This window comes from Callithrix jacchus, chromosome 5 (genome assembly GCF_049354715.1).
Source record: "Callithrix jacchus isolate 240 chromosome 5, calJac240_pri, whole genome shotgun sequence".
Lineage (NCBI taxonomy): Eukaryota > Metazoa > Chordata > Mammalia > Primates > Cebidae > Callithrix > Callithrix jacchus.
Genome location: NC_133506.1, coordinates 74,513,843 through 74,541,369, shown reverse-complemented (window position 1 = coordinate 74,541,369; position 27,527 = coordinate 74,513,843). Strand labels below are relative to the sequence as shown.

The 27,527-nt window shown below is 49.1% G+C and overlaps 1 protein-coding gene and 1 pseudogene across 1 annotated transcript; one reads left to right on the top strand and one right to left on the bottom strand.

Annotated features, from left to right (window-relative positions):
- Positions 1-774: 774 nt before the first annotated feature.
- On the bottom strand, positions 775-13,256 carry ALOX15B (arachidonate 15-lipoxygenase type B). The gene is given in 16 exon segments (XM_078372981.1): positions 775-1,136; positions 1,627-1,797; positions 1,878-1,978; positions 2,075-2,136; positions 2,138-2,194; positions 2,373-2,476; positions 2,478-2,558; positions 2,713-2,799; positions 4,027-4,230; positions 4,330-4,476; positions 4,713-4,885; positions 6,808-6,893; positions 7,182-7,304; positions 12,318-12,399; positions 12,695-12,917; positions 13,000-13,256. Coding segments are annotated over 16 exon segments (2,028 nt in total). The 5' UTR covers positions 13,147-13,256; the 3' UTR covers positions 775-956.
- Positions 13,257-16,509: 3,253 nt separating this feature from the next.
- LOC118154418 (small nucleolar RNA U13) lies at positions 16,510-16,602 on the top strand (annotated as a pseudogene).
- Positions 16,603-27,527: the final 10,925 nt, after the last annotated feature.

Here is a 27,527-nt window from a genome sequence, read left to right as displayed (position 1 = left end):
TAGCCTCCTGAGTAGCTGAGATTATAGGTGTGTGTCACCATGCCTAGCTAGTTTTTGTATTTTGGATAGAGACAGGGTTTCACCACATTGGCCAGGCTGGTCTTGAACTACTGACCTCAAGTGATCTGCCTGCCGTGACCTCCCAAAGTGCTGGGATTATAGGTGTGAGCCACTGTGCCCAGCCTTGTTTAATTAATTAATTAATTTATTTTATTTTTTAAATAGAGACAGGGTCTTGCTCTGTTACCAGGGCTGGAGTGCTGTGGCACAATCAGAGCTCACTGCAGCCTCAAACGCCTGGGCTCAACCAGTCCTCCTGCCTCAGCCTCTCAAGTAGTTAGGACTACAGCCACACATCACCAGGCCCAATTAGTTTTTAAATTCTAATTTTTTGGTAGAGGTGGAGTCTCACCTCTTGCCCAGGCTGACCTTGAACTTCTGGCCTCAAGTGATTCTCCTGGCTCTATCTCCCAAAGTGCTGGGATTACAGGCATGAGCCATGGTGCCCAGCCTCTTTGGCAGCCACTTCTTGGTGACTGTTCTGGAGTCAGGTGACCATAAGGTCCAATCAGTGGAGGCTAGTGGGTCTGTGGGCAGGTATTTGCACCGCCCCCCTCCCCGCCCTCCCCCCCCATGGCTGTATAATGCAAAACAAAACCCTCCAAGAGGGCTGTGCAGGTACTTCAAGGCTTGGAGCCTCCAAAAGGCTCAGTGGTATTGTCCCGAGACTATTCTTGGTGGGTTCTTTGGTTTCTGTTTTGATTTTGTTTCTGGTTTTGTGTGTGTGTGTGTGTGTGTGTGTGTGTGTGTGTGTGTGATGGTGGGAGTGATTTACATAGAGTCTGGTTGTCCCAGGAGAGGCACATGGGGGCCTGTTTTTCTGAGAAGTCCTTTACTCTGGGTGCGTTATTCTAGAGTGATATGGTCAAAGGATGTCATCTGGGCTGTTTCCAGGTTTAGATGGAGACGCTGTGCTCGATGACAGGAGGGTCCAGGTAGGTGTAGGGCAGTGCCAGGCCCCAGTTCTGCTCCTGGATGTCCCTTCAGATCTGGGCCAGGCGGTTCTGGAAGGTGGCGATACTCCGCCGTGGGGCCTCCTCGATGAAGTGCTCATCTGGGTAGGTGCCCAGAGGCCTCTGGGGACCAACCACAAGCTTGGGTGAGGGGGCTGCTGAGGTCTTGCCTCCCAGACTCCCTGTCCCCACCCTCTGAGCAGCTGCAACTTGCCTTACCCAGCTCTGGCCCTAGTCCCCCACCCTGGGACCTGAAGCAGTCCTTGACGGGGCCTGATCCATGTCCCTCCTCTTAAACAAATATCCACGTAAAGCTTGTCTGCAGGAAGCTTTTGGGGAATGAAAGCTCAATTTGGAATTTCCAAGGAGCACAATGACATGTTGCCCTTGCCACTGAGAGTGGCTCTGGATCATTGCATTTGGCTGTCGGACCTTCACCGTGGGATGTCCAAGGCTCATGTGTCCCACTGGAGGGTCAGTGGGGTGAAGGGACCCACTACCGGATGGCAGAGTTGGGTCTGGGCCAGGAGGGTAAACACCACACCCTCCCTTAACCCAGTTCAGCCCAGCCTGGCCCTCAACCCCACACTCAACTCCCCTGCAGACCCCACACTCGGTCTCCAGGCTCCTTGTTCAGCAACCAGAGAGTAAGGATGACATCACATGTGGCATTGATGGGTGGGAGGGTGTCGATGAAGCTCTCAGGTGTTGCCTGGCTTTTGGAGGTGGGTGGTGGCAGCTGCATGCTGGGTGGCAGGTTGGGCATCCAAGCACAGGAGTCAAGCTGAAGGCCGAGAGGGCAGAATGAGGCCAAGGAGCTGGGTCACCTCTAGCCCACCACCCCAGGCGCTGGCTTTTCCTCACCTGCCCCGCACTGACAGCCGAGTGCCTGGCTGAGCAGGTGAATATCACCATCGTGACATACCGCACCAGGGCTTCCCGGGTCTCTAGGGAGGAGGGTATACCTGCCAGGAGAGCTGGGCTGGGATGGAGCTTCCAGGGGCCTGAGGACCCTGCCACAGAGGCTTGAGGGTGAAGCCTGAGGGCGGAGGTCCCCATACCTGAGCTCTCCGGGTTGAGGAAGCCCTTGGAGAAGATCTCTCCCACCCAGGCCTGGAGTTCTGTCATCTTGGACAGACTCATTGCTTGGGTAGTAGATACCAACGATTTCAGAGACAAAGCTGCAATGCACCCAGGTTCAGGCCCAGCCTCCAATCCTGACCCACTCTGAGGAATGCCCCTGCTTCGTGTCATTAATGTCTGGCCCTCCTCTTCAACGTGAGCCTCCCTGGGACCTCAGTTTCCTTTCCAGTCTTCCCGCATCCCCAAGCCCTCAGCTCTCCAGGCACAGCCCGTCACCGTTCCACTGCACCCCAGATCTGCATGCCATCATCACGGTAGTAGTAGCCCGGGATGTCTTCAGCTCCTCAGGTCCGGATATCCTCAGGTCCGGATATCCTCAGGCAGACACAAGGCGGAATAGTTTAGCTGCTTCATGCTCCTCCGTATCAACTCAGAGAAGCCTCCAATGCCGAGGCCTGTGGACTGAGAGACAGGACTCTTGGGTCCTACAGATCTTGCTCCAGAGCTCCAGAAGGTAGCACGGGTGTAGGGGGGATGGGTCACTCCCACCCCAGGACCCCAGATTCCTCACACTGAAGGAGCAGCCTGTCCACTCCCTCCCCAACACAGCTCTTACCCTGTCCACCACCTGCCCTGGCACAATGAACAGCTCCCGAGCAAGCGTGTTGATGTGTAGGGTGTACGGGGTATGTGGGATCAGCAGCTGTGTGGCAGGAATGGCAGAGCTGGGGGAGGCCTGGCTCTTTCTGGCCCCAGACCTTCGAGCCTTCAAGTCACTAGGAAAGAGGCAATGCTTACAAAAGGAGGCAGCCTGGGACAGGGGTGTGAGCCCTGGAGTTCCTGCTGGGTGCCACCAGCAGCTTGTGCTGTGAGCTCAGACACGCTCCTTCCTCTCCCTGGGCCTCAGGTTATTTTGTCAAATGCTAATGCTGATGTGGCTGAGCCCTGTGCCTTCCAGCTCTGGCATCCTGTGATTTCCTAACCCCTGGGCAGGCAAAGCTCTAGAAAAACCAGGGCCTGTGGGCCTGGCAATGTGGAGCTGTCCACCAGAGCCCACCTCTGAGTGCCAGGACCCAGGAGTTGCAGTTAGTCAGAAAGAACAGGCCAGGATGGAAGAGCACAGAGCAGGGTTCACATCCAGAACCCAGGAGATGTCTAGAAGGATCAAGAATCTGAGTGGCCTGTGGGGGGAAGTCCTGTCCTTCACAGAGGAGGTGCCTCGAATCCGAGCTGTCTGAAAGCTAGCAGGGTCTAGAAAACCAACAGAACCCACCCGAGAGCACAGGGGCCTCCCACCCAGCCCTCCCCTATCCGAGGACTATCTGTAGAAAACCTTTTGGTCTCTCACAGCCATGTTCACACTTCGGCACATGCCAGCCCCGGGTCCTTCCCTTCCTAAGATTTGGGCTTCTGTGATGGCTGCTGATGTCATCTGATCTCCCTTAAGAAGGGAGCCTCTGCTGGGGGCAATGGCTCATGTCTGTAATCCCAGCACTTTGGGAGGCTGAGGCGGGTGGATCACGAGGTCAGGAGTTTGAGACCAGCCTGGCCAACAAGGTGAAACCCCATCTCTACTAAAAAATACAAAAATTAGTTGGGCATGGTGGCATGCGCCTATAATTGCAGCTACTCAGGAGGCTGAGGCAGGAGAATCACTTGAACCCAGGAGGCAGAAGTTGCACTCCAGCCTGGGCAACAGAGTGAGACTCTGTCTCAAAAAAAAGGAAGGAGGCCTCTTGGGGTACCACATTCATCTTACTCAGGGTCTGCTGGAGAGCAGGCTTCCGGGGGAGTTGTGCCGGGAGATGCTGCTGAAGCAGACAGGGCTCTGCATCCCCGCTTGCATGGATAGCTCCATGTGAGGAAAGGCTGCTTAGAAGAGGCACAGAGGGCATGGGCACAGTCTGGGCCACCTTGTCAAACCACTGACCTTGAAGAGAGGGTGGCAGTGGGGCAGCTGGCTCAGGGTGGCCAGGGTGAAGACCTCGGGCAGCAGGTGCGAGTGCAGCAGGTGTGTGAGGGCCTCGTGGAAGGAGAACTCAGCATTTCACACCCAGGTCTTGGCCAGCAACCAGTCCCACTTGTCATCACTGGGCAGGAAGATGGGGCTGTTGGGGCCAGAGGTCTGGCTGAGCTTGGGGGAGGCAGGTGGGGAGAGAGGCAGCCATGAGCATCTGCCAACCATTCAGTCTGACCCTCCTCGCCCCTGCCCTGCCCCTGCCTGACTGCAGACCTGGATGGCAAGAGGCAGCAGGGGCCCACCTCCTGGATGCTGGTATAGCAGGGTCATTGGGGCCACAGAGAACTGAGGCCTCCCATTAATGACATTGGTCTGGATGTTGGAGAGGATGCGGTGATCCACCAAGAACAGGGAGCCCTTCTGCAGAAGAAAGAAGAGCTGGGGCTACCACCTGGTTTTCTAAAGGAAGAGGGTGGGGCGGTAGAAGGGAGAGGATTCAAGGCTGGGAGAGGAGTGTGTTTCAGGAAAGAGTGTGCTAGGCACACAGCACACAGTAGGTCCCTGACAAATGTGAGTGGCCCCTCCTTCTCCAGTAGGGGATGGCTGTGAAGGCACTGAGATGGGCTGTGCAGAGCCTGGATCCCTGCACCCCTCACCTCCAGCTCAGCCTGCAGGCTGGTCCCAGGGCCCAACACTGAAGCCACTATGGCATCAGTGACAGGGAAATTTTTTGGGAGGCTGTGACAGCGACAGATCAGGATGGGGTTGAGACCATTCAGGAACTGGGAGGCGAAGAAGACATCCTCCTGCCAGTGCTCAAAAGTGTACTCTGCGGGGGTGGGGACACAGGGACTAGGTCACCCCAGCTCCCACAGGTCTCTGCCTAACCTTCACAGTGGGTTCTCAGGGTTACTGCCCCTGCCCCTTGTCTTCAGTCACTGCCTCTTTATCCAACAGCAAACCATAGTCCCCAGACTATCCATCCCAGTGTCTGCTGGACAGCCGCCCTGAGTAACTCACTAGCCTCCAATGCAACATGTGTGAGACCAAATAAAGACCCTTCCTACAGCTCAGGTCAGTACCATTGCCTGATATTTGAGAAGAGGCAGCTCCATCCACCCAATTGCCTACAAAGGAGCCTGGGGACCTCTCTTTTTCTTTTCTATTTTTTCCTCTTTCTTCCTTCCTTCCTTTCTTTCTTTCTTTCTTTCTTTTTCTTTCTCTCTCTCTCTCTCTCTTTCTTTCTTTCTTCTTTCTAGACAGTCTCATTCTGTTGCCCAGGCTGGAGTCCAGTGGTGCGACCTTGGCTCACTGCAAACTCTGCCTCCTGTGTTCAAGCGATCCTCCTGCCTCAGCCTCCTGAGTAGCTGGGATTATAGGCACAAACCAGCATGTCTGGCTAATTTTTGTATTTTTGGTAGAGATGGGGTTTTGTCATGTTGCTCAGGCTGGTGTCAAACTCCTGGGCTCGTGATCTGTCTACCTTGGCTTCCTCCTGTTCTCCTTCTCTCTTCCTTTATTCCTTCTACCCTCCCTCCCTCTCTTCCTTCCTCCCTCCATCCCTTCCTTTCGTCCTTCCTGACAAGGTCTCACTCTCTTGCCCAGGCTGGAGTGCAGTGGGACTAACTCGGCTCACTGAAACTTCTGTCTTCCAGGCTTAAGCAATTTTCATGCCTCAGCCTCCTGAGTAGCTGGGACTACAGGCATGTGCCACCACATCTGGCTAAGTTTTGTATTTTCAGTAGAGACGGAGTTTTGCCATGTTGGCCAGCCTGGTCTCAAACTCCTGACTTCAAGTAAGCCACTTACCTTGGCCTTCCAAAGTGCTGGGATCACAGGTGTGAACCACCATGCCCAGCCAGAGCCTGGGGACCTCTCTTGGCAGCACTCCCCACATATTGAATCCCATTGATTCTCCATCCTGACTACCTCTCAGTCCATGCATCCACTCTATTGCATTGCCACTGCCTTGCTGAGGCCACCATCCTATGGCAACCATAGCCAGAGCCTCATAGCAGATTCCCATAGCCTCTTGTCCCCTAATAACTCACCCTCCCCCCCAGAAGTGTATAGTGACCGTACTATTCCCCTGCTATCAACCAATCAATCAAGATCCAAGTCCTGCCGTGTCTGACAGTGTCTTGTGTGACCCCTGTGTCCGTTCCCGCTCCTTCTCACGCCTCATTATGCTTTGACCACAGTGGTGTTTTCTTTCCTCCAAAGGTAGGTGATCCTTCTGTCTTCAGGGCCTTTGCACTCTCTGTTCCCTAAACTGCTTTCTGCCCCACAGCCCATCCTTGGCACTGTGAAGGCCTACTCAGTTTCCAGGTCTCAGCATAGTTTACCCCCGTGGGAGAGCTTTCCTGGGGCCCTCTCCAGGGTAGGGCAGGTGCCCTCTTTACACAGTCACTGGATCCAATGAGCATATTTCACATAAAACGAATTATTTGATTTTGAGTCTAATTAATACCAACTGTCCTACTCGACTGCGAGCCCCAGGAAGAACTGTGTAGCTCCTAACCTGGTGTCTAATATGTAGCAGGTCAACAAATGACTGTTGGATTAGAAGGCGTTAGGTCAGGGATCCCCTCCCTCCATATTCTCTTTTGTCTCTGTGGGGAAAAGCAAGGTCTAGCAAGGGCCTGCTCAGGGTTACATAGGAAATTGGTGCTTGGTTTCCTGAGACTCCAGAGAGCCACAGGAGTTGATGTCACAAGAAAGAGGTCAGGATCCCCCGCCCAAGCTCCTCACCAGCTGCTGGGGTCTTCCGGAAGTTGAAGATCCTTTTCATCTCATTCAGACTCCTCCAGGGCCCCTTGATCTTCATCTCTACAAGCCTGCCAGAGGATGTGAGGGGTGGGGAGTGGGCAGGAGGCCCTGGAAGACCCTTCCCTGTCAGCCAGCCTTATGCCTCTTGGGATCTTGAACCAGCCTCTGGGCCCGAGGTAGTCACCACCCCTAAGGGAGCTGTTGCCCTGTGGGATTGGTAGTGGGTAGGAGGCTGTTTCCTCGGTAGGAATATGTGACTCATATCACAGTGGGTGGGGGAACTGACTAGGGGAGGGTAGAAGGCAGGGTCATCAGGCATCTGAGGCCCAGGGGCAGGGCAAGGTGGGTATCCTCACACAGAGCCACCCCGTAGATAAAAGTTGGCATTCTTGGCTGTGGAGTATTTGATGTTGAGGTCCAAGTCTTTCACACTCTTTTCATCTAGGCAGTGAGGCCAGCCTGGGTTGTAAGCCTTCCACCTGGTGGGTAGAGAGGGAACAGGGTCAGCAAGAGGCCTCAGGGAGCCCCTTCACTAGGGCAGATGGAATGGCAGGACCCTCGGGAGCCTTGCTCAGAGCCAGACCCCTTAAGCCAATGAGGGCCTTCCTGGGATCTGCCCTTCCATTCTACCCGTGAGGCTGCAAGACAGCTGCCATTTTCCCACAGTGAGATGGCTCCCCTGGTCAAGTGTGATTGGTCCAGAGTTGAGCACCTGCCTAGTGCTGAGCCAATCAGAGTCCTTTCCAAGGAGTTTGAGACTGGGGCTGAGGTGGTCTCTCTCTGATTATGTAGATTATAGCAATAAACACAGAGACTGTCCGCCATGGCCATTTTCCTCTGGGTGGATAATTCTTGCCTGTGCTTCTGTAAGTGCCTCTGTGTCTGGCTGACGAACTCTTTTATTCTGCCTGCTAGTTGGAGTTGGCTTTTGTTCTTGCAACTAGAGAAGTCCTGACTAACCTAACACAGATGCATCTTGCAGAGGGGAGACTATTCTAAGACAGGGTCTGCACAGAAGATTTCAGTTGTCTTTGGCAGGCATCCTGTACAGAGGCACTTCGGCCTCCACAGTTTAGGGGGGGCTGCAGTACTTTATTCTGCCCTGGCCTACAACATCTCTAAATTCTATTCTCAAGCAACACAGCCGAAGACTTTCCGGCGAAATGGTAAAATCACATCTCTGCAAACTTGAGGACCCCTAGCCAGCCCTCCTCTCACTCATTCGTTCTTTGATTCATTCAACATTTGCTTCCAGGTTTGAGCTTTCAACTTCAAAGAAAAACTTGCAGTTAAAGTGCACTGCCACCAGGTGGTGGCCAAACCCCGCTTCTCAGACTTTAATCCCTCTCACCGAGGGATGTTGGTTACATGCAGATCCTGATTTCTAACAAGCTCCCAGGAAATGCTGTTGCTATGGATCTGAGACCTCACTGTACGTAGTATAAGAGTCTAGAGAGTTGGAACAGAGTTGATGAAAGACAGGAAGAGCAACAGCACGCGTTCGTGCAAGGCTTGGCAGCTGCCCAGCTACATTCTTTTTTCTTTTCTTTTTTTTTTTTTTTTGGGAAAAAGAGAAAGAGAAGGGGAAAAAAAGAAAAAGAGGGAAAAAGGAATATTACTTCATTCCTAAAATGGGTTTCAATAATGGCCGATAAATATTTTGAGTGTTTAAAGTGGTTAATGCATATTTTATGTGTTTAAAATGGAGACCTCTATTGTGTTTATTTGTTCTGGCTCTGAGTTCAAGTCCTGGATATCGTTATCAATTTGTTGTCTCGTTGAATCTAAATCTCATTATGTGTCTTATGTATCTGGGTGTTAAGATCTCTTATTGTTACATTAATCCTTTTACCCTTGCATCCTTGTAGCTTTGAAATCTGTTTTATTAAGTGTGAGAATGGCAACTCCTGCTTTTTATTTATTTATTTTTGCTCTCCATTTGGTTGGTGAGTTTTTTTCCATCCCCTTGTTTTGAGTCTTTGTATATCTTTAGATATATTGTTAGATTTTGGGGATAATGTATATTTTGTGTGTTTAAAATTGAGAGCTCTATTGAGTTTATTTGTTCTGGATCTTAGTTCCAGTCCCGGATATCGTTATCAATTTTCTGTCTCGTTGAATCTAAATCTCATTATGGGTCTTATGTATCTGGGTGTTAAGATCTCTTATTATTACATTAATCCTTTTACCCTTGTATCCTTGTAGCTTTGAAATCTATTTTGTCAACTGTGAAAATTGCAACTCCCGCTTTTTATTTATTTATTTTTGCTCTCCATTTGGTTGGTACGTTTTTTTTTTTTCCAACCCTTTATTTTGAGTCTATGTATATCTTTGGATATACCGTTAGATTTTGTCTGTATCTTTTGATTGGGAGATTTGGTCGATTTAAATTTAGGGTTACTGCCATTTGATATTAACTGGCTATTTTGTCCTTTCGTTGATAAAAATTCTTCTTTATGTTAATGCTCTTTACTTTTTGGTGTATTTTTAGAAAGGTTCATACTGGTTGTTCCTTTCTGTGTATAATGCTTCTTTTAGAAGTTCTTGTAAAGCAGGCCTGGTGGTAATAAAATCTCTGAGTACTTGCTTGTTCCTAAAAGATTTTATTTTTCCTTCAAATGTAAAGCTTAAATTGGCAGGATATGAAATTCTGGGCTGAAAGTTCTGTTGATTAAGTATATTGAATATTGGCCCCCACTCTCTTCTAGCTTGTAGGGTTTCCGCTGAGAGATCTGCTATAAGCCTAATAGGCTTACCTTTATGGGTAACTTGATCTTTCTCTCTGGCTGCCCTTAATATTTTCTCCTTCATTTCGATCTTGGTGAATCTAACGATTATGTGCCTTGGGGTTGGTCTTCTTGAGGAATATCTTTGTGGTGTTCTCTGTATTGCCTGGGGTTGAATAGTGTCCTGCTTTGCTAAATTAGGAAAATTTTCCTGGATAATGTCCTGGAGAGTATTTTCCAGCTTGAATTCATTCTCTCCGTCACATTCAGGTACACCAATCAAGCGTATATTAGGTCTTTTCACATAGTCCCATATTGCTTGGAGACTTTGCTCATTCCTTTTTATCCTTTTTTCTCTATTCTTGTCTTGTCGTTTTGTTTCATTAAGTTGGTCTTCGACCTCTGATACCCTTTCTTCTGCTTGATCCATTCGGCTGTTTAAGCTTGTACATATTTCACTAAGTTCTCGTGTTGTAGTTTTCAACTCCATAAGTTCATTTGTATTCCTCTCTATATTGTCTATTCTTTTCAACATTTCATCTAACCTTTTTTCCAAGTTCTTAGTTTCTTTACATTGGGTTAGAACAAGTTCCTTTAACTCCCAGAAGTTTCTTATCATCCACCTTTTAAAGCCTACTTCAGATAATGGAACACAGTCCTTTTCCATCAGGGCTTGTTCCATTACTGATGAGTCCTTTTCCATCAGGGCTTGTTCGGTTGCTGATGAGTCCTTTTCCATCAGGGCTTGTTCCGTTGCTGATGGGTTCTGATTTTGAGTATACTCGGCCTTCTTAGGCTGTTTTTTTCCCTTCATTGTAGATGAACCGCCTTTCTAATTAGGTTTCTGAGTCTACGTCCGACTTATTGATTCCCAGTGCTGGGATCCGAGCAACCCACTGTGGCAGCCTAAATAGCAGCGGTAAGACTGATGGTGCTCTTCTGCCCGGGAATCTCTGGTCTGGCTTCCCTCTTGAGTCCGCAACAAGCGGCTCTGACTTCCCGGAGCTCCAAACTCCGGTCAGTAGGGGAAGCAGTCCCGTTGGCTCTGCATGAAGAGCTGCTGCGCCAAGACGCCGGCAAAACCGCTGCGGCGGCCACAAGAGTCGCGCTGGCGACCCGTGGGGCTCCTCAACTGGGAATCGGCTAATCAGTGAGTGACGAAAATTCGTCTAAAAGTGTGGCGTCCTCTCGTTCTCTGAGCTTTCACTGGGAGCTACAATCCTGAGCTGTTAGTGGTCGGCCATCTTGGATCGATCCCTCCCAGCTACATTCTCAACCATCTTCTCATCTGTTCTTCCTTCTAACCCAAACGAGATTGGTCTTCGTAGTTTCTTTTACAAAAGAAAATAAGAATCAAAGAGATGAAATGATTGGTCTAAGATCTCACAGCTGGTTTTGGCAGGGCCTAGACTGACCTTGGTCTCCATGGACACAGTAGACCTCAATGTCTATTCCCTCTCTTGGGGCTGTTGCTGGCAGATTTGGTGCCATGGCTTTCTTAGAGGTGGAATTCATGATGCATGGAGAATCCCCAGGAGCCAAATGAGCCTGTGGCTGCTCTGATCTCAGAGACCAGGGGCAAAAGCCTGCAACGCGGACTTTAGACAGCAGCCGCGTTGGCCGGATCAAGATCTTTTGAAAATCTGCTCCTGAGTGCAGTTCCTGGCTTTGTACCAGAAAATCCTCACTAGCAGCCCAGTCTCCAAGGTCCAGTTCTCTCCTATGACCGCCAATGCTGAGCCAACAGCACAGAAAAAGCCCCCATCTCATCCCTCACTAGCCCCTGGAGGATGAGTTTCCTGGGGCTTGAGAGGTGCGTTTCTGGCTCTGCTTAGATTTCTGGGAGGATATGATAAGCTAATGCATGAAAAAGTCTCAGGGCAAGGAAGACAGCAGCAAAGGTAAGGCATTTAGAGCAATTTTTCTTTTCTTTTTCTCTTTTTTTTTTGCTACAACCTCAGTGTCGTAGCAAGTTGGGGGTGGCTCAGGAATTTGCATTTCTTTTTTTTTTTTGAGACGAAGTCTCACTCTGTTGCCCAGGCTGGAGTGCAATGGCACGATCTTGGCTCACTGCAACCTCCACCTCCCAGGTTCAGGCAATTCTCCTGCTTCAGCCTCCTGAATAGCTGGGATTACAGGCATGTGCCACCATGCCCAACTAATTTTTTTGTTTTTTTGTTTTTTTTTTGAGACGGAGTTTCGCTCTTGTTACCCAGGCTGGAGTGCAATGGTGCGATCTCGGCTCACCACAACCTCCGTCTCCTGGGTTCAGGCAATTCTCCTGCCTCAGCCTCCTGAGTAGCTGGGATTACAGGCACATGCCACCATGCCCAGATAATTTTTTGTATTTTTAGTAGAGATGGGGTTTCACCATGTTGACCAGGATGGTCTCGATCTCTTGACTTCGTGATCCACCAGCCTCGGCCTCCCAAAGCGCTGGGATTACAGGCTTGAGCCACCGCGCCCGGCCCTTTTTTGTATTTTTATACAGACAAGGTTTCACCATGTTGGCCAGGCTGGTCTCGAACTCCTGACCTCGTGATCCACCCACCTCAGCCTCCCAAAGTGTTAAGATTACAGGCATGAGCCAGAGCGCCTGGCCAGGAATTTGTATTTCTAATATATTCCTGCAGATGCTGCTTGTCCTAGGAGCAGCTTTGATAGGAGAGGTGGGGGCAGGGGCTTTAGTCTGTGTCATGACCAGGACACTCCAGCTGCCCCTCATCCCTTGGGCACCCCCTCCTCCAACAGCAGCCCCCTCCTCACTGGTACATCTCCTGCCCGGCCTGCAGCTCCTCCTGGCGCTGTTGCTGGAGCAGGGGGTGGTGGTCTGCCCAGGCCACCTTGGCTGTGGGAGAGGCAGAGTAGGTTGGGGAGGGGAGAGAAACTCCCCATCACTACCCCTAGCCACGTCCTCTCCACTATTGCCATGCTCTACCAGGTCCCCTCCTTTCATAAGTACAGTTTCTCCTACACCAGGCTGCCACCTTCCCCTCCCAAGGTCCTGCCAGCCCCTGTCCTCTGCCCCCTACTCCATTGCCCCACCAGCTCACCTCTCCACTTCACCTGCCTTCCCCAACCCCAGTCCCCTGCCCTTTCCTGGGCTCCCCCTGCAGCCCCAGCCTGGCCTGGCCTTGCCTCACCTGTCCCCTCCAGCAGCACCAGGCTCCCTGCCCCCTCCAGCCACTGGTAGCAGGGGAAGAGGAGGGGGCTGCCCTGTGGCAGTGTCAACTGGAACCAGCGGCAGAACCAGGCGTCCTGGGCCAGGGGCCCGGGCAGGCAGGGCAGAACTGGGGGCATCTTGTGCACGCGCAGCAGCAGCACTGGACCCACATCCTCTGGGAGCATCACCTGGAAGTCCTCCTCCTGGGGGAGGTTTAGTATGCATCAGGCCAGACCCTCCTGCTCACCCCTTTACCTCCACCCCCACCCACTCCCATGCACTCACAGCGCCAGCGTTGAGCTCCTTGCCGAGATGGTCCAGGGGCAGCCAGGGGCTCTCCCCCTGGGTCCCCACGATGCTGACAGACACTTTATTCCATGTGCCAGCCCCGAAGGCCTCCCCTGTGGACACCCTGACCCTGAACTCTGCCATGGTACTAGTCCAAGTCTAGCTCTCTACTCTGCACAGGACTGCAGAGCTGGGCTCACTCCTGGGACATACCCTGCCTCAACCCTGGTTACTGCCACGTTCTCCACATAGTCACAGAGCCCAGGAACTCCTCTAAAAAGCACGCCTGCTTCAGGGAAGGAATGGGTGGGGCAGACAGGCTGGAACTTGGAACTAAGGTGGGGGTGGTAGGGAATGGGAGATTTGCAGTGCTGGGAAAAGGAAGGACCAAGAATACCCTGAGGTTTGGGGAACTGGACCTTTCAGTGATGGTGCCAGGAGAGAGAGCCAGAGCTGGGACCCAGTTGGGGTGCCAACCTCTGATTTGTGACCACCACCTATGTTTGTTTTCCTTCTTAGCCTTAGAAGTCTATGCAGGGACATTATCCCACTTCCCACAACTCTTTTTGGGCATACATTCATTATTTTATTTCATTCAATAATTAATGTTCGGAACTACCTCTGCCAGGTGCTATGCCCACTGCTGTGGATAAAGACCTGGGCAAGACTTAGTGTTTGCTCCCATGGAGATTAAAAGTCAAGCATGCGGCCAGGCACAGTTGCTCACACCAGTAATCCCAGCACTTTGGGAGGCTAAGGTGGGCGGATCACCTGAGGTCGGGAGTTTGAGACCAGCCTGGTCAACATAGTGAAACCCCGTCTCTACTAAAAATACAAAAAATTAGCCAGGCGTGGTGGCGGGCTCTGAGGGGGCTGAGGCAGGAGAATTGCTGGAACCCAGGAGGTAGAGGTTGCAGTGAGTTGAAATTGTGCCATTGCACTCCAGCTTGGGCAACAGAGTGAAACTCCATCTCAAAAAATAGATAAATAATCAAGTGTGAGAGAAAATAAGTAAACAAATACATAATTTCAGATGATAATAAGTGCAGTCAAGGAAATGAAACAGACTAATGTGAAGGAGTGAAAAGCAGAGGTGGGAAGGGAGGCCCTCAGAGGCTCAGAGGAGGTGAAAGGATCTATCCGGGGAAGAGAGTTTCGTGCAGAGGAAGCTGTTCCTGCAGAGGTCCCGCAGTTAGGAAAAGCTTGGCTTGTTGGAGGAGGGAAAGGCAAGAGCACAGTAAGGGAGGGATGTGAGGAAGGGATGTGAGGGAGAGTGATCAAGGGGAAGTTAGGATTTTGGCTTTGGGGGAATAACAGATTTAGGGTTTCGGGTCTGGAAATGCTAAGTTAGAGGTGGCCATTAGACATTCAAGTGGAGAACCTACATCCATGCATAGAGCTCAGGGGTGCAGGGTGTGCATCTTCGAGTCACAAGCACACAGGTGCATCTACACGGCTTGCTGGTGGAGATCACTAGGCAGAGAATATCCTTTAAGTGAAGAGAAAAGGAGCAAGCTGTGCCCCAAGGTCCTCCTTTGAAGTCACTCCAAGGAGTGGAAACAGCAAAGATCAGCCAATAGGAGGGATGAGAACTATGTTGACAGACATTGTATCCCACGATGCTGACACTTTGTCCCATTGTAGTCTGTCACAGTGTTTCATGAAAGCCAACTGAAGTGAGAGTGACTTATCACGTGGTACTTATACACGGTGGAATGCTGTACAGCCGTAAAAAAGAATGAGGTCATGTCCTTTGCTGGAACATGGATGGAGCTGAAGGCCATTATCCTTAGCAAACCAATGCAGGGACAGAAAACCAAATATTGCACGTTCCAGTTCCTACTTTTAATTCTTTAATACATATACCTAGTAGTAGAATTGCTGGATTATATGGTAACTGTATGTTTAATTTTTTTATTTTTTATTTTTTTGAGACCAAGTCTTACTCTGTCGCCCAGGCTGGAGTGCAGTGGTGTGATCTGAGCTCACTGCAACTTCCACTTCCCAGCTTTAAGTGATTCTCCTGCCTCAGCCTCCTAAGTAGCTGTGATTACAGGTGACTGCCACCATGCCCAGCTAATTTTTAGTAGAGATGGGGATTCACCATGTTGGTCAGGCTGACCTCAGGTGATCCACCCGCCTTGGCCTCCCAAGTGCTGGGATTACAGGTATGAGCCACCGCACCCCACTTGTATGTTAAATTTTTTCAGGAACTGCCATACTATTTTCCACAATGGTTGCAACATTTTACGTTCCCATCAGCAGTGCTGGAGGAGAGTTTCAGTTTGTCCACCAATGCTTGTTATTTTCTATGGATTTGATAGTAGCCATTTTAATAGGCCTGAAATGGTATCTCCTTGTGGTTTTAATCTGAATTTTCCTAATAATTGGTAATGTTAAGCATCTTTCAATATGCTTGTTGGCCATTTATGTATCACCTTTGGAGCAATGTCTGTTAATGTCTTTTGCCCAAACCATCCATTCTTAATTCTTATCCATTAGTAGGCTGAATTTTTTAGACATGTGAATCATAGGGAAAACCCACACATTTTCAAATAGGTCAAATTTTTTTATTTCTAGATCACTCTCATAATGCAAATCAATGTTGCAAGTATCCATGTGCTCAAATTCAGTGAGTCTAGGAAAAAGTGAAAATGCTTTATTGTTTCTCCATCCTAAAATACCTCCTTGGATACTTATAAATTTAAGTGACTCTATTTTAAAGGAAACTTTGTATCACTATTGTAAATGGAAAACTCCTTTCATTTCCCATAGTAGAAGGTAAGAATAAAGGAGATTGCAATGAAAACCAAACCGAATAGTGTAATTCAATTCCAGGTAGATTCTATTGCCTGCAGCCAGCTCCCTGTTTCAGAAGATTATCTAATGCTAAATGGGTGCTAAAAACATATCAACACCAAATTGATACTTTCTCCCTGACAAGGGGGAAAAGGGGAATTGATTTGTGGTTTTATCTCAATTAAACCTGTCATCCTGCACCTCCAAGAACTTGTTCTAGAGTAGCATTGCTCAAGGTGTGGCAAGCAGATGGCTAGCATCAGATGTCTTTGCTTGTTAAAAATGCCAGTTCTGGGTCGGATTCAGGGGCTCATGCCTGAAATCCCAGCACTCTGGGAAGCTGAGGTGGGTGGATCTCTTGAGGTCAGGAGTTTGAGACCAGCCTGACCAACATGGAAAAACCCCATCTCTACTGAAAATACAAAAATTAGCTGGGCATGGTGGCACATGCCCACAGTCCCAGCTACTCAGGAGGGTGAGGCAGGAGAAATGCTTGAACCCAGGAGGCAGAGGTTGCAGTGAGCCGATATCACGCCACTGCACTCCATCCTGAGTGACAGAGTGAGCAGAGTGAGATTCTGTCTTAAAAAAAAAAAAAAGCCAGTTCCCCAGCCCTGCCTCACACCAAGGAGGCAGACTCCCTGGAAGTTTAGCCAGGGAATCTACATTTTACAGTAGGGTGATTCTTCTTTAGAACCACTGCCCTTGATCCCTTTGTTCTTGGTAAGCATGATGATTGAGTTTTCCTGTTCATATGTGAGAGGTGCCTCTCTCAAACCTTGACACATTCCCCTTCCAACTTGATCAAAACAAACAAAACCCACTGCCCTTGGGGGATTTCATTTCACAATGACATTGTGAAATGAAATTTTCAGCACTCTGAAATCCCTCCCAGAGTGCTGTGTCATTGTGACATTTCACAGTGTCATCATGTAAATATTTTATTACATTCTGTCCTACAGCTCATGATTGTAGGGTCCACTGCCAGATGTATGGTCCAGCCCTACATGGTTCTGTGAGCCGCTCCCAGCTGGTGGGGAGACAAGAAATTGTAGAAATAAAAGACACAAGACACAAAGATAGAGAAAAGAGAGTTGGGGCCCAGGAGTTCACTGCTACCCAGATCTCGGAGACCAGCAGTGGCCCTGAATGTCGGGATGTCTCACTTTTGTTGAGTTGCAAATCTGGGGGCAGGGTAGGTAGGGCCTGGCCTTGGTGGTCGGTGACGGGGGACAGGGTAGGTAGGGCATGGCAGTGATAGGGTCAAGAACCTCATGTGTCATTCAGGTAGGGGCTCAGGAATTTCTGGCACCCGAAGTGAGGTAAAGAGCATAATGCATCAGCACCTTTTCCACATTTATCAGGAAAGAACTAAAACATTAAGGTTTATATTACTATTATTATCTTTTCTAAGACAAAAGGAACCAGGTGCAGCGGTAGAAAATAAGAGTAGACATGGAATGTGACCACTGAAGCACAGCGCCACGTAGAGACAGTTAAGCGCCGATGTCTGTGGGTGTACCGACCACAAGAGCTTGGAGAAGCCGAGTTTTCTCCAACTTCTGCAGGAAGGAGATGTCTCAGCCGTTTTCGACATCTCCCTCCCTAGCTGGCTAAACAGCGGGCACTGTCACAGGGCTGGCACTGCCGCACAGCCAAGGTGACCTCCAGCAGCCCTTATGCGGACGTGACAGAGGGCTTAGAGCATCTTGCCTTGGTGTCATTAATTTCATAATGTCACCCCAGGTTTACACTTCCGACCTGAGAGGCATTAGTAAAATAACTAAGATCACCTATGAATAACTAATAGCTACTACAGTTATATTTCTAATTACTTCCTTCTTCATTATTTTTATGGCAAATAGGCTGAGGCCTTTTGCTCCTGCCTCATCGCTTATGGGATCTCCCCCCTAAACATGATGATCTCAGAGAGGTTCAGCAGATTGTCATCCAACCCCTCGAGATATAGATGAAGAAATCTGAGCCCTGACTGGGAAAGGGTTTTACTTGATGTTTAAAAATGTCAACTGAGTCATATGCACCCCAGATTTAAACCCCTGAAAGATTTGGCTCCTGTCTACCTTTCTTTTTTTCCCTTTTTTTTTTTTTGAGATGGAGTCTCACCCTGTTGCCCAGACTGGAGTGCAATGGCACAATCTTGGCTCATTGCAACCTCTGCTCCTGGGTTTAAGTGATTCTCCTGCCTCAGCCTCCTGAGTAGCTGGGATTACAGGTGGCTTCCATTGTACTTTCTTTGTATTTTTAGAGACTGGGTTTCTCCGTGTTGGCCAGGCTGGTTTCAAACTCCTGACCTCAGGTGATCCACCTGTCTTGGCCTCCCAAAGTGCTGGGATTACAGGCATGAGCCACTGGGCACTGCACCAGGCCTTCCTTCCTTCCTTCCTACCTACCTTCCTTCTTCCTTCCTTTCTCTTTCCTGCCTTCTCTTTTTTTCTTTTGAATTCTAATATTCTGATCAAAGCTGTAGAAGCATATGATTTTTTTTTTTTTTTTTTTGAGATGGAGTTTCGCTCTTGTTACCCAGGTTGGAGTGCAATGGTGCGATCTCGGCTCACCACAACCTCCGCCTCCTGGGTTCAGGCAATTCTCCTGCCTCAGCCTCCTGAGTAGCTGGGATTACAGGCATGCGCCACCATGCCCAGCTAATTTTTTGTATTTTTAGTAGAGACGGGGTTTCACCAGGTTGACCAGGATGGTCTCGATCTCTTGACCTCGTGATCCACCCGCCTCGGCCTCCCAAAGTGCTGGGATTACAGGCATGAGCCACCACTCCTGGCGGAGCATATGATTTAAAGAGTCAAATAGTTCTACAAATCTCTCACAACAACCGCCTCCTGCTCCACTTGTGTCCTTTCCCTCTCATGAAAGATAACAACTTTCACTCCTTTTTTTGATAATCTAAACTGCTACAACTCAAAATAGCCTGTATGCATTGTTTAATGATTTTTCAGCTTTAGGCAAGTATTGGCTTCCCCCTCTAGAAGACAGGGTTTCATTCTCTTACCTAGTCTTGCTCCCATTGGCAAACTTTTCTTACCCTCCATCCTTCTAATACAGTTTCATCAGGACTGAGCAAACTGACACTCAGTGTTGACATGATTTTAGTTATGGACATGCTATTCATAGCGGACATTTGTAATATACCATAAATTATTTTTTTCTTCCATACAAAACCTTTTGTCGTTTCTCTAGATAGTAATGATTATAATTATTAGTCTAGTTTCCTGCATATTTTTCATTAATTTAGTTCAAAATCTCACCACTTTTTCATATCACCTCTGGATCAGTTCAGACAAGTTCATTTCGCAATTGGTTCTGCTTTGCGAAGGAGTCTCTCCCCTCTGTACTGTTGGCCTCTTCTCTGGTCCTCCTGGGCTCTTACCTCACCATCATCCTTCACTTTCCTTTTGCCTCTCTGCTGTGCTGGAGCTTTTGTACTCGGGATCTCATGTTTTGTTCTTTCCTGACTTATTTCATGGGCTAAGTAAGAAAGGGTATGTGGGATGGGGGAGAAGTTTTTGAAAGCACTGCTCCTGTTGCTATAAAGAAACCTAAAGACATTTGGATTCCTGATTCTTTTCCTATGATGTGATATTCTCTTCAGAAGCTTGTAGGATTCTCTCGTTGGCCCAGCTTTCATAATTTCACAATGATGTGCCAAGGTGTAGTCTATTTTTATTAATTGTGCAGTGCTGTCAGTAGGTTCTCTCAGTCTTAAAATTCATGACCCTCAGTGTTGGGAAGATGTCTTGAATTATTTCATTGATTATCCTTCTTTTTGTTTTATCAGTCTCTCTCTCTCTCTCTCTCTCTCTCTCTCTCTCTCTCTCTCTCTCTCTCTCGACGGAGTTTCGCTCTTGTTGCCTAGGCTGGAGTGCAATGGCACAATCTCAGCTTACTGCAACCTCCACCTCGGGTTCAAGTGATTCTCCTGCTCAGCCTCCCGAGTAGCTGGAATTACAGGCACATACCACCACATCGTCTAATTTTTTGTCTTTTTAGTAGAAACAGTGTTTCTCCATGTTGGCTAGGCTGGTCTCAAACTCCTGACCTCACGATCTGCCTGCCTCGGCCTCCCAGAGTGCTGGGATTACAGGAGTGAGCCACCATGCCCGGCCCAACCCAGATCTCTTCTGACTCCCTCCTGGATACCTCCACTTACATGTCTCCTTGACATTTCAAACAACACATCCTAAGCAAAGCACATCATCTTCCTCCAAAACATATCCCTATCACAGGTAATGACATTATTATCTACCCAGTGGTTCAAGCAAGAAGCATGGGCATCGTCATTGGCTCCTCTCTCCCCATCCCTCTTCCCCAACACCCAGTTCGTGTTGCTTTATTTTGTTTGTTTGAGACAAGAGTCTCACTCTGTTGCCCAGGCTGGAGTGCGGTGGTGCGATCTCAGCTCACTGCAACCTCCAGCTCCTGGGTTCAAGCAGTTCTCCTGCCTCAGCCTCCTGAGTAGCTGGTACTATAGGCATGTGCTGCCACATCCAGCTAATTTTGTATTTTTAGTAGAGACTAAAATGTATTTTGTATTTTTAGGGGTTTCACCATGTTGGCAAGGCTGGGACCACAGGTGCATGCCACCATGCCTAGCTAATTTTTAAATTTTTTTGGTAGAGACTGGGGTCTCCCTACGTTGCCCAGGCTGGTGTCCCTACATAGCCCAGGCTGGTCTCGAACTCCTAGGCTCAAGTAATCCTCTTGCCCCAGCTTCCCAAAGTGCTAGGATTACAAGCATGTGCCACTGCACCTGGCCCACAACACTATTTAAAAAAAAAATTCTTGGCTGGCCACAGTGGCTCACACCTGTAATCCCAGCACTTTGGAAAGCTGAGGTGGACAGATCACCTGAGGGCAGGCATTTGAGACCAACCTGACCAACATGGAGAAACCCTGTGTCTACTGAAAATACAAAAAATTAGCCGGGCATGGTGGCCTATGCCTGTAATCCCAGCTACTTGGGAGGCTGAGGCAGGAGAATCATTTGAACCTGGGAGGCAGAGGTTACGGGTGAGCTGAGATGGCCCATTGCACTCCAGCCTGGGCAACAAGAGCAAAACTCCATCTCAAAAAAAAATTTCTTTTATTACCATTTGAATGGGATTGTGGAGGGAGACAAAGTCAGCGTTTGTGTTAAATATTTCATTTTTATTCATAATAACTTAGAAGATCAACCTGTTGCACTTCTCCATCTCTAATTCCCTACTGGTTGCATCCATAGCACCTTTTACTGTTTTCTACATACTTCTGCTGAAGCAGGGAGTCAGTTTAGAATATAGAATTCAATTACAGTGAAATTGGAATACTTCTGATTATTGTATTACTCCTCATCCTTACAATGAAGCTGAGCAAAATTGGGAAAAAAATAAGGTGTCACCTGGAAGGGTATGCTGGAAACTTATCTTTGGATATAGCTAAATTAAAAGAGCAAGTTTTCCAGGCTTCCCAAGCACACTGAACTTCAATTCCAGGAACGGAAGTGCTTGAGAGAGCTGCTGATGGATGGGCAGCCCTAAATGCAGTGACCTGGGTAAAAACACTGGGAGGCTCTATGATTGCTGTTGTAATTGTGTTATTAATTTGTCTTATTTCTCTTTGTGTACTCTGCAGGTGTGGATTCCGCATCCTCAGAGAAATAGCTCACCAAGATAAAGCTGTGCTTGCTTACCTAGCATTGCAGAAGAACAGAGGGGGACACATTGGGAAAAGGTCTTGATGTGTGTGTGATGGATTATATGTTGTTTACTGAGAAACAATGGCAAGTAACACTGAGCCATCTCCAGGAAGAAAACTGCTCAGGGCGTTATAGAATAGTAGGCAACATGTACAGGTCATGCACTAGTTACAACCAGTTCCCGAAACACAGGTTACGTGACCTTGTCCCCGTTGCTGACTCACAAAGAATGCTTTCTAGCTTATTTCTATTTTGGTAGCGAACAGGCACTAGCTGCCTGTGTAGTCTCTCTTTATTCTATAAAGAAACACTGAACACCTGCTTATTAATCAGTTGTTCACAAAGAATAGCTATGTGGGTCAGCATCTGCTCTGGGCTTTTCAGCTGGGAAATGCTGTGAGTCCCCTGATGTTCCACTCTGATCCCACTTTTGCACTCTATCCTTGTGTCTTTTTCTTAATTCCTTCAACGCTGCCTGGCTCAGGGTCTCCACGACCAAGCTGGTTTTGGAGGTCCTCTCTCTCTTTTCCAGGATGTTCTGTTTCCAGTTCACATGGCAGAGAATGAGTGCCATCACAGATCACGTTTATAGAATCTCTAAGAGGTAGACAGGTTTTGGAGTGTCTTTGCATCAACTCCAAGTTGCCCAGCAAAGGATTCTCACTGACCCAGTTTGGGACAGGAACTCACCCCTCGTCCAATTTCCTGTGTCCACTGGGGAGGGTTAATACAAGATGCCAGGCTGACTGTGCCCACTGGAGGCAAGTTGGCAATGCCAATGAGCTGTGGGGTAATGTGGATTTCTCAGAAGCAATGGGAAGACCATTTCCAGGTAACAGAAAACACGGCTGGGCATGGATCACGCCTGTAATCCTAGAATATTGGAAGGGTGAGGCGAGTGGATCACGAGGTCAGTAGTTCGAGACCAGCCTGGCCAAGATGGTGAAATTCAGTCTCTACTTAAAAAAAAAAAAAAATTGCCAGGAGCGGTGGCAGATGCCTGTAATTCCAGCTACTCAGGAGGCTGAGGCAGAAGAATTGCTTGAACCTGGGCCGCAGAGGTTGCAGTGAGCTAAAATGAAATTGCATCACTGCACTCCAGCCTGGCCAACAGAGTGAGACTCTGTCTCAAAAGAAAATAAAAAGAAAAGAAAACACAATCAGTATCCTCTATGTGATTTGAGAAAGGCTTCTTGCAGGAGATAGGTTTAAAACTAGTGTCTGAGTCACTTCACCACTTTCTCCTTAACCCCTTAAATTCTCCTGCCACTCTGTCTTGTCCCACATGCCCCTGGTTAAGCCCCATTCCTCTCCCTGGACCCTGCTCTGGGGCTGCTGAGCCATGCTAAAGAAAAGAACCATGCAGTGTGGGGCCTCTGCAAATGTGAGGATCCCAGCCCTGGATGAGTAGCTGCCCCTTTAAGCTGTCTGGCAATTCCCTTAAACATTTTCCAAACAGGCAAATCCAATGTGTCCAAGACTTCAGCCAGCTTTGGCTAGTGGCAGGGTCTTCCCTGATCAAGGAAAGATACCCTGGCTTCTGGCAATGGCTGAAGAGCCCCCAGCACTGCCTCTGTCCTGTGACCCAGGCCTCTGGCCCACCTCGCATTCCCGTGCACCCACCCCCTTCCCCCAGCCCTGTGATGCCCCTCCTGTGCATGGTGCTATTTGGATTCTTAGTGCCCTCTCATGCTGCAGGTTGGGTCCTTGAATCTGAGAATGCCTGACACCCCAGAGTGGCTGTTTCCTCAGGGTCTCCACACTCAGGGATCCTGGGCCCCAGCAGGCTCAAGATCTGGGAGATCTGCAACTCCTTAGAGACCCCCTTCCTTCTGAGTGCCCTCTCTGCTCCCTACCCTCACCAAAGGCCCCTCAAATTCTCACTTGACTCCCTGTTCATTTATCTGATTCATGTCAGACACCCAGCCATCCTTGTCCCTGCTGACACCAGAAAGGAAGCCCTTTGACAGCCTTTTCTTTTTTTTCTTTTTTTATAAAGATGGGTTTTCACCATGTTGGCTAGGCTGGTCTTGAACTCCTGACTTCAGGTGATCCACCCACCTTGGCCTCCCAATGGCAGCCTTTTCTTCCCATTAAAAGCTTGTGGACGGTGGATGCTGAGTACCGTAGCTCATGCCTATAGTTCCAGCACTTTAGGAGGCCAAGGTGGGAGGATGATCTGAGGTCAGAGTTCAAGACCAGGCTGGCCAACATGGCGAAACCCCATCTCCACTAAGAATACAAAAATTAGACAGTTGCGGTGGTGCAAGCGCACCTGTAATCCCAGCTACTTGGGAGGCTGAGGCAGGAGAATTGCTTGAATCTGGGAGGTGGAGGTTGCAGTGAGCTGAGATCACGCCACTGCACTCCAGTCTGGGGGCAGAGCAAGATTCCATCTCAAACAAACAAACAAAACTTGTGGACTCCATCTCTCCTACTCCTGCTCCCACCTCAGAGGAAGAGGTTTGCCTTCTGCTGTCCAGAGCTACTCTGTTTTCTCAGGAACTTGGCCCCACCAGTTTGTGCTTTTTTATTAATAGTGTAGAGTGTAACACCTTGGAAAAGTGAGTCCTGGTGCTTGTTTAGTAGCTTTTGTGACCTTGGGCAGTCCAAATGACCTTTCTAAGCCTCAACGTTAACATCTGTAAAATGGAAGTGTAATAGACAGTTCTATCCTTGGAATCCTTAGGGAATTGGTTCCAGGACCCTCTTGGATACCAAAATCTGAGGAGGCTCAGCTTCCTGATATAAAATGGTGCAGAAGTATTTGCGTGTCACCCAAGTACAACCTCTTGTGTACCTTAAATCATGTCTAGATTACTTATAAGACCTAATGCTATATAAATGTTATGCAAATAGTTCTTATATGGTATTATTATTATTATTATTTAGATATTGCCTATCTACTGTTGGTTAAATCCGAGAACGTATAGCTAGGTGTGGTGGTGGGCACCTGTAATCCTAGCTACTTAGGAGGCTAAGGCAGGAGAATTGCTTGAGCTCAAGAGGTGGAAGTTGCAAAGAGCTGAGATTGCATCACTGCACTCTAGCCTGGCTGATAGAGTGAGACTCTGTCTCAAAAAAAAATCTGAGGTTGTAGAATCTGTGGATACAAAAGACTAACTACATACGCCTTATGAGATTCTCATGGTATCAAATGAGGTTTATCAGATAAAGTGCATAGCCTAGTTTCTAGCACTTAGCAAATAAAACAGTGCTCCTCCCACCCCGACACACTCAGAAGATATCCTCACCTTCCACTTTTTTGAAAAAACAGAAATCCTTGATGGAAAGTCCTGGAACCTGTAGCTGCTCCTAGGCCCAAGCCGTCCTATTCTAATCCTCTTACAGAGACTTCCCTTCCTCCCATCCAAGGCAATCATTCCCCTGTGCCTGGATCTATCCCCACTGGACACAGGAGCCTCGTTCCCCTGTCACCCCATCCCATGTCTCCCTCACAGTACTGGCTTCCCCCCTCAGCATGCTGATGGCCTTAAACCACTCCCTTCTTCAAAAGAGAAGCACAAGACCTTGGTTTGGCCTCCCTTCCGGCTCCTGGAGGAGCATCTCGTAGAGCTGCAGCATCACAGGGCTTGTCCTCTGCCCTTCTCTGGGAAACATTTACTGTGCGAAGGACCTGTTTCTGGGACCAGCTCTGGTCTTGAGATAATCTGAGATCATCCACTTCAGCTGCCCCATGGGTTTCTGGATCTGGGGTGCTTCTCCAAGGGCTAGAAAGGCTTCCACCTCTTGGCATCACTGGGGATAAGGACTCAGCACTGGACCCTCCTCGTACCCCTTTCAGGGCCTGATGCAGTCTGGTGCCTTCCAGTGCAGACCTTCAATGCTGACTATGCAGTCCCTTGGGTCTGTTTCCACTGGGGCCCCAACCTCCCCCACCCTCGCCCCTCCCCTGGAAGAGAGTGTGGCAGGAGCTCTGGGTGGCCATCCATCCTGGGATAAAGGTTAAGACCTGGGGGAGTGACCCCAGGGACTGTGGTCGAGGACCAGCCAGTCAATGCTGGAGAACCCCTGTGGCCTCAGTGGCCCTCGGTGGGACAGTATGTTGACGGTTTAACAGGAATATGCCAATGGTGACATGCAGCTCGGGAGAGGGTTATCAGGGCTGAGAGAGAGGCCTAGGAGATGCCATGCTGCCCAGTGACAAAGGAAATGACACTGAGGCAAGGCCATAAAGTGTGTGGCTATGGATAGGCGTCTGCTTGGCATAGTGGTTTGGGTGAGGAGGTGAAGTAGATGGGAAACTTCCTGTTGAACTTGCAGTCATGGGCACATTGTAATCAAACGGACCAACGTTTCATCACCATGAAAACATCACGAGGGTTTTTGTTTGTTTGTTTATTTGAGACAGTCTCACTCTGGAATGCAGTAGCGTGATCACAGCTCACTGCAACCTCGACCTCCTGGGCTCAAGTGATCCTCCTGCCTCAGCCTCCCGAGTAGCTGGGACTACAGGTGTGCACCACCATGCTTGGCTAATTTTTGTATTGTTTTGTAGAGACAAGGTTTTTCTATGCTGCCCAGGCTGGTCTAGAACTCCTAGACTCTAGAGATTCTCTTGCCTCAACCACCAAAATGCTGGGATTACAGGCATGAGCCACTGTGCCCGGCCATCATGAGGGTTTTGAGGAAGGAAGGAAGGAAGGAAGGAAGGAGAGAGAGAAAGAAGAAGAAGAAAGAGGAGGAGGAGGTGGAGGAGGAGAAAAGGAGAAGAAGGAGGAGGAGGGAGGGAGGGAGGGGAAGAAAGGGAGAAAGAGAATAAAATAGAAAGAAAGAAACAGATGGGGAGGGAGGAAGGAAGGAGAGCGAAAGATAGAAAGAAGAAGAAAAAGAAGAAATAGAAGGAGGAGGAGAAGGTGGAGAAGAAGGAGGAAGAGGAGAAAGAGGAGGAGGGAGGGAGGGGAAGAAAGGGAGGAAGAGAACAAAATAGAAAGAGAAAGAAAGAGAAAAAGAGAGGGGGAGCGGGGGAAGGAGGGAGGAAGGGAGGAAGGAAGGAAGGAAGGGAGGGAGGGAGGGGAGAAAACCCAACACAACCTGGCTTAAGCAAAGAAAATAATTTGCTGGCCCATGTTACTTAAACAGCTTAACTTGTCTTTAGGCCCAGTGAGATATCCCAGCTCAAATGGTAGCCATCAGGCCTTAGTCTCTCTCTATCTGCCAGTTCAGCTCTATCTTTGTGGTGGCAAACACCACTCAATGTCTCATCCTCTCAGCAACCCCCAAGAAGACAGCTTCTCCCCATGGCTTTGAAAACATCCTAGTGCCAAGCTTCATCAGCCTGGCCCAGCTCACCTGTCTGTCCTTGAGGCCAGAGGAGCGGAATGATTGGGCTGGCCGGTAGGGGGAGTCAGCAGTCAGTTCTAGCCAGTTTCATGGGGACTGAGAATGGGGCACAGATGGCTGCCCACTGCCCAGCAGGATGGATGTAGGAAGGCAGAATAGTCGATGTCCATTACAGATCATCCTGTCTGGGAACGACACAGGAACAGCTGCGCTCCCAGAAAACTAGGGACCAGTCAAAACCCACTGGTGATTTTAGAATAATCTCTCCTGCTCTTAAGCCCCAGGGGTAGGCTTGTGAGGGTTCAGAGGTGGAGTGTGGGTTGTTGGTGAGGTCTTGCCCAGAGACCAGTGGACCTCGACTTTCCCAACTGGGGGCTCTAATCCTTCAGTCTTGAACTCTGGCTCCTGAGGGTCGTAGGTTATGGGTCCATGGGTCGTGAGTCCTGAGCATAAACAAGCTCTGTCCTTCTATTCCGTCTTCTCTCCTGCATACAATCAAGGGATGAAGCCATATCACCCACCTCAAAAGCATCAGAGACCCTGGTCTTTTCCAGCAGCCCGAGAGGCCTGAGGCTTCCCTGCCCGGGCCTCTCAGCAGAGTTCCTGAGGGCTGTTAGCCCCAGCCGCTTCCCCTCTTCAGGTCGTCTCTAACGTTCAATCCTATCTGAAACCCTCCCTGGCAAAGCTAGGGCTGAATGTTCCAGAGATGGGGGTG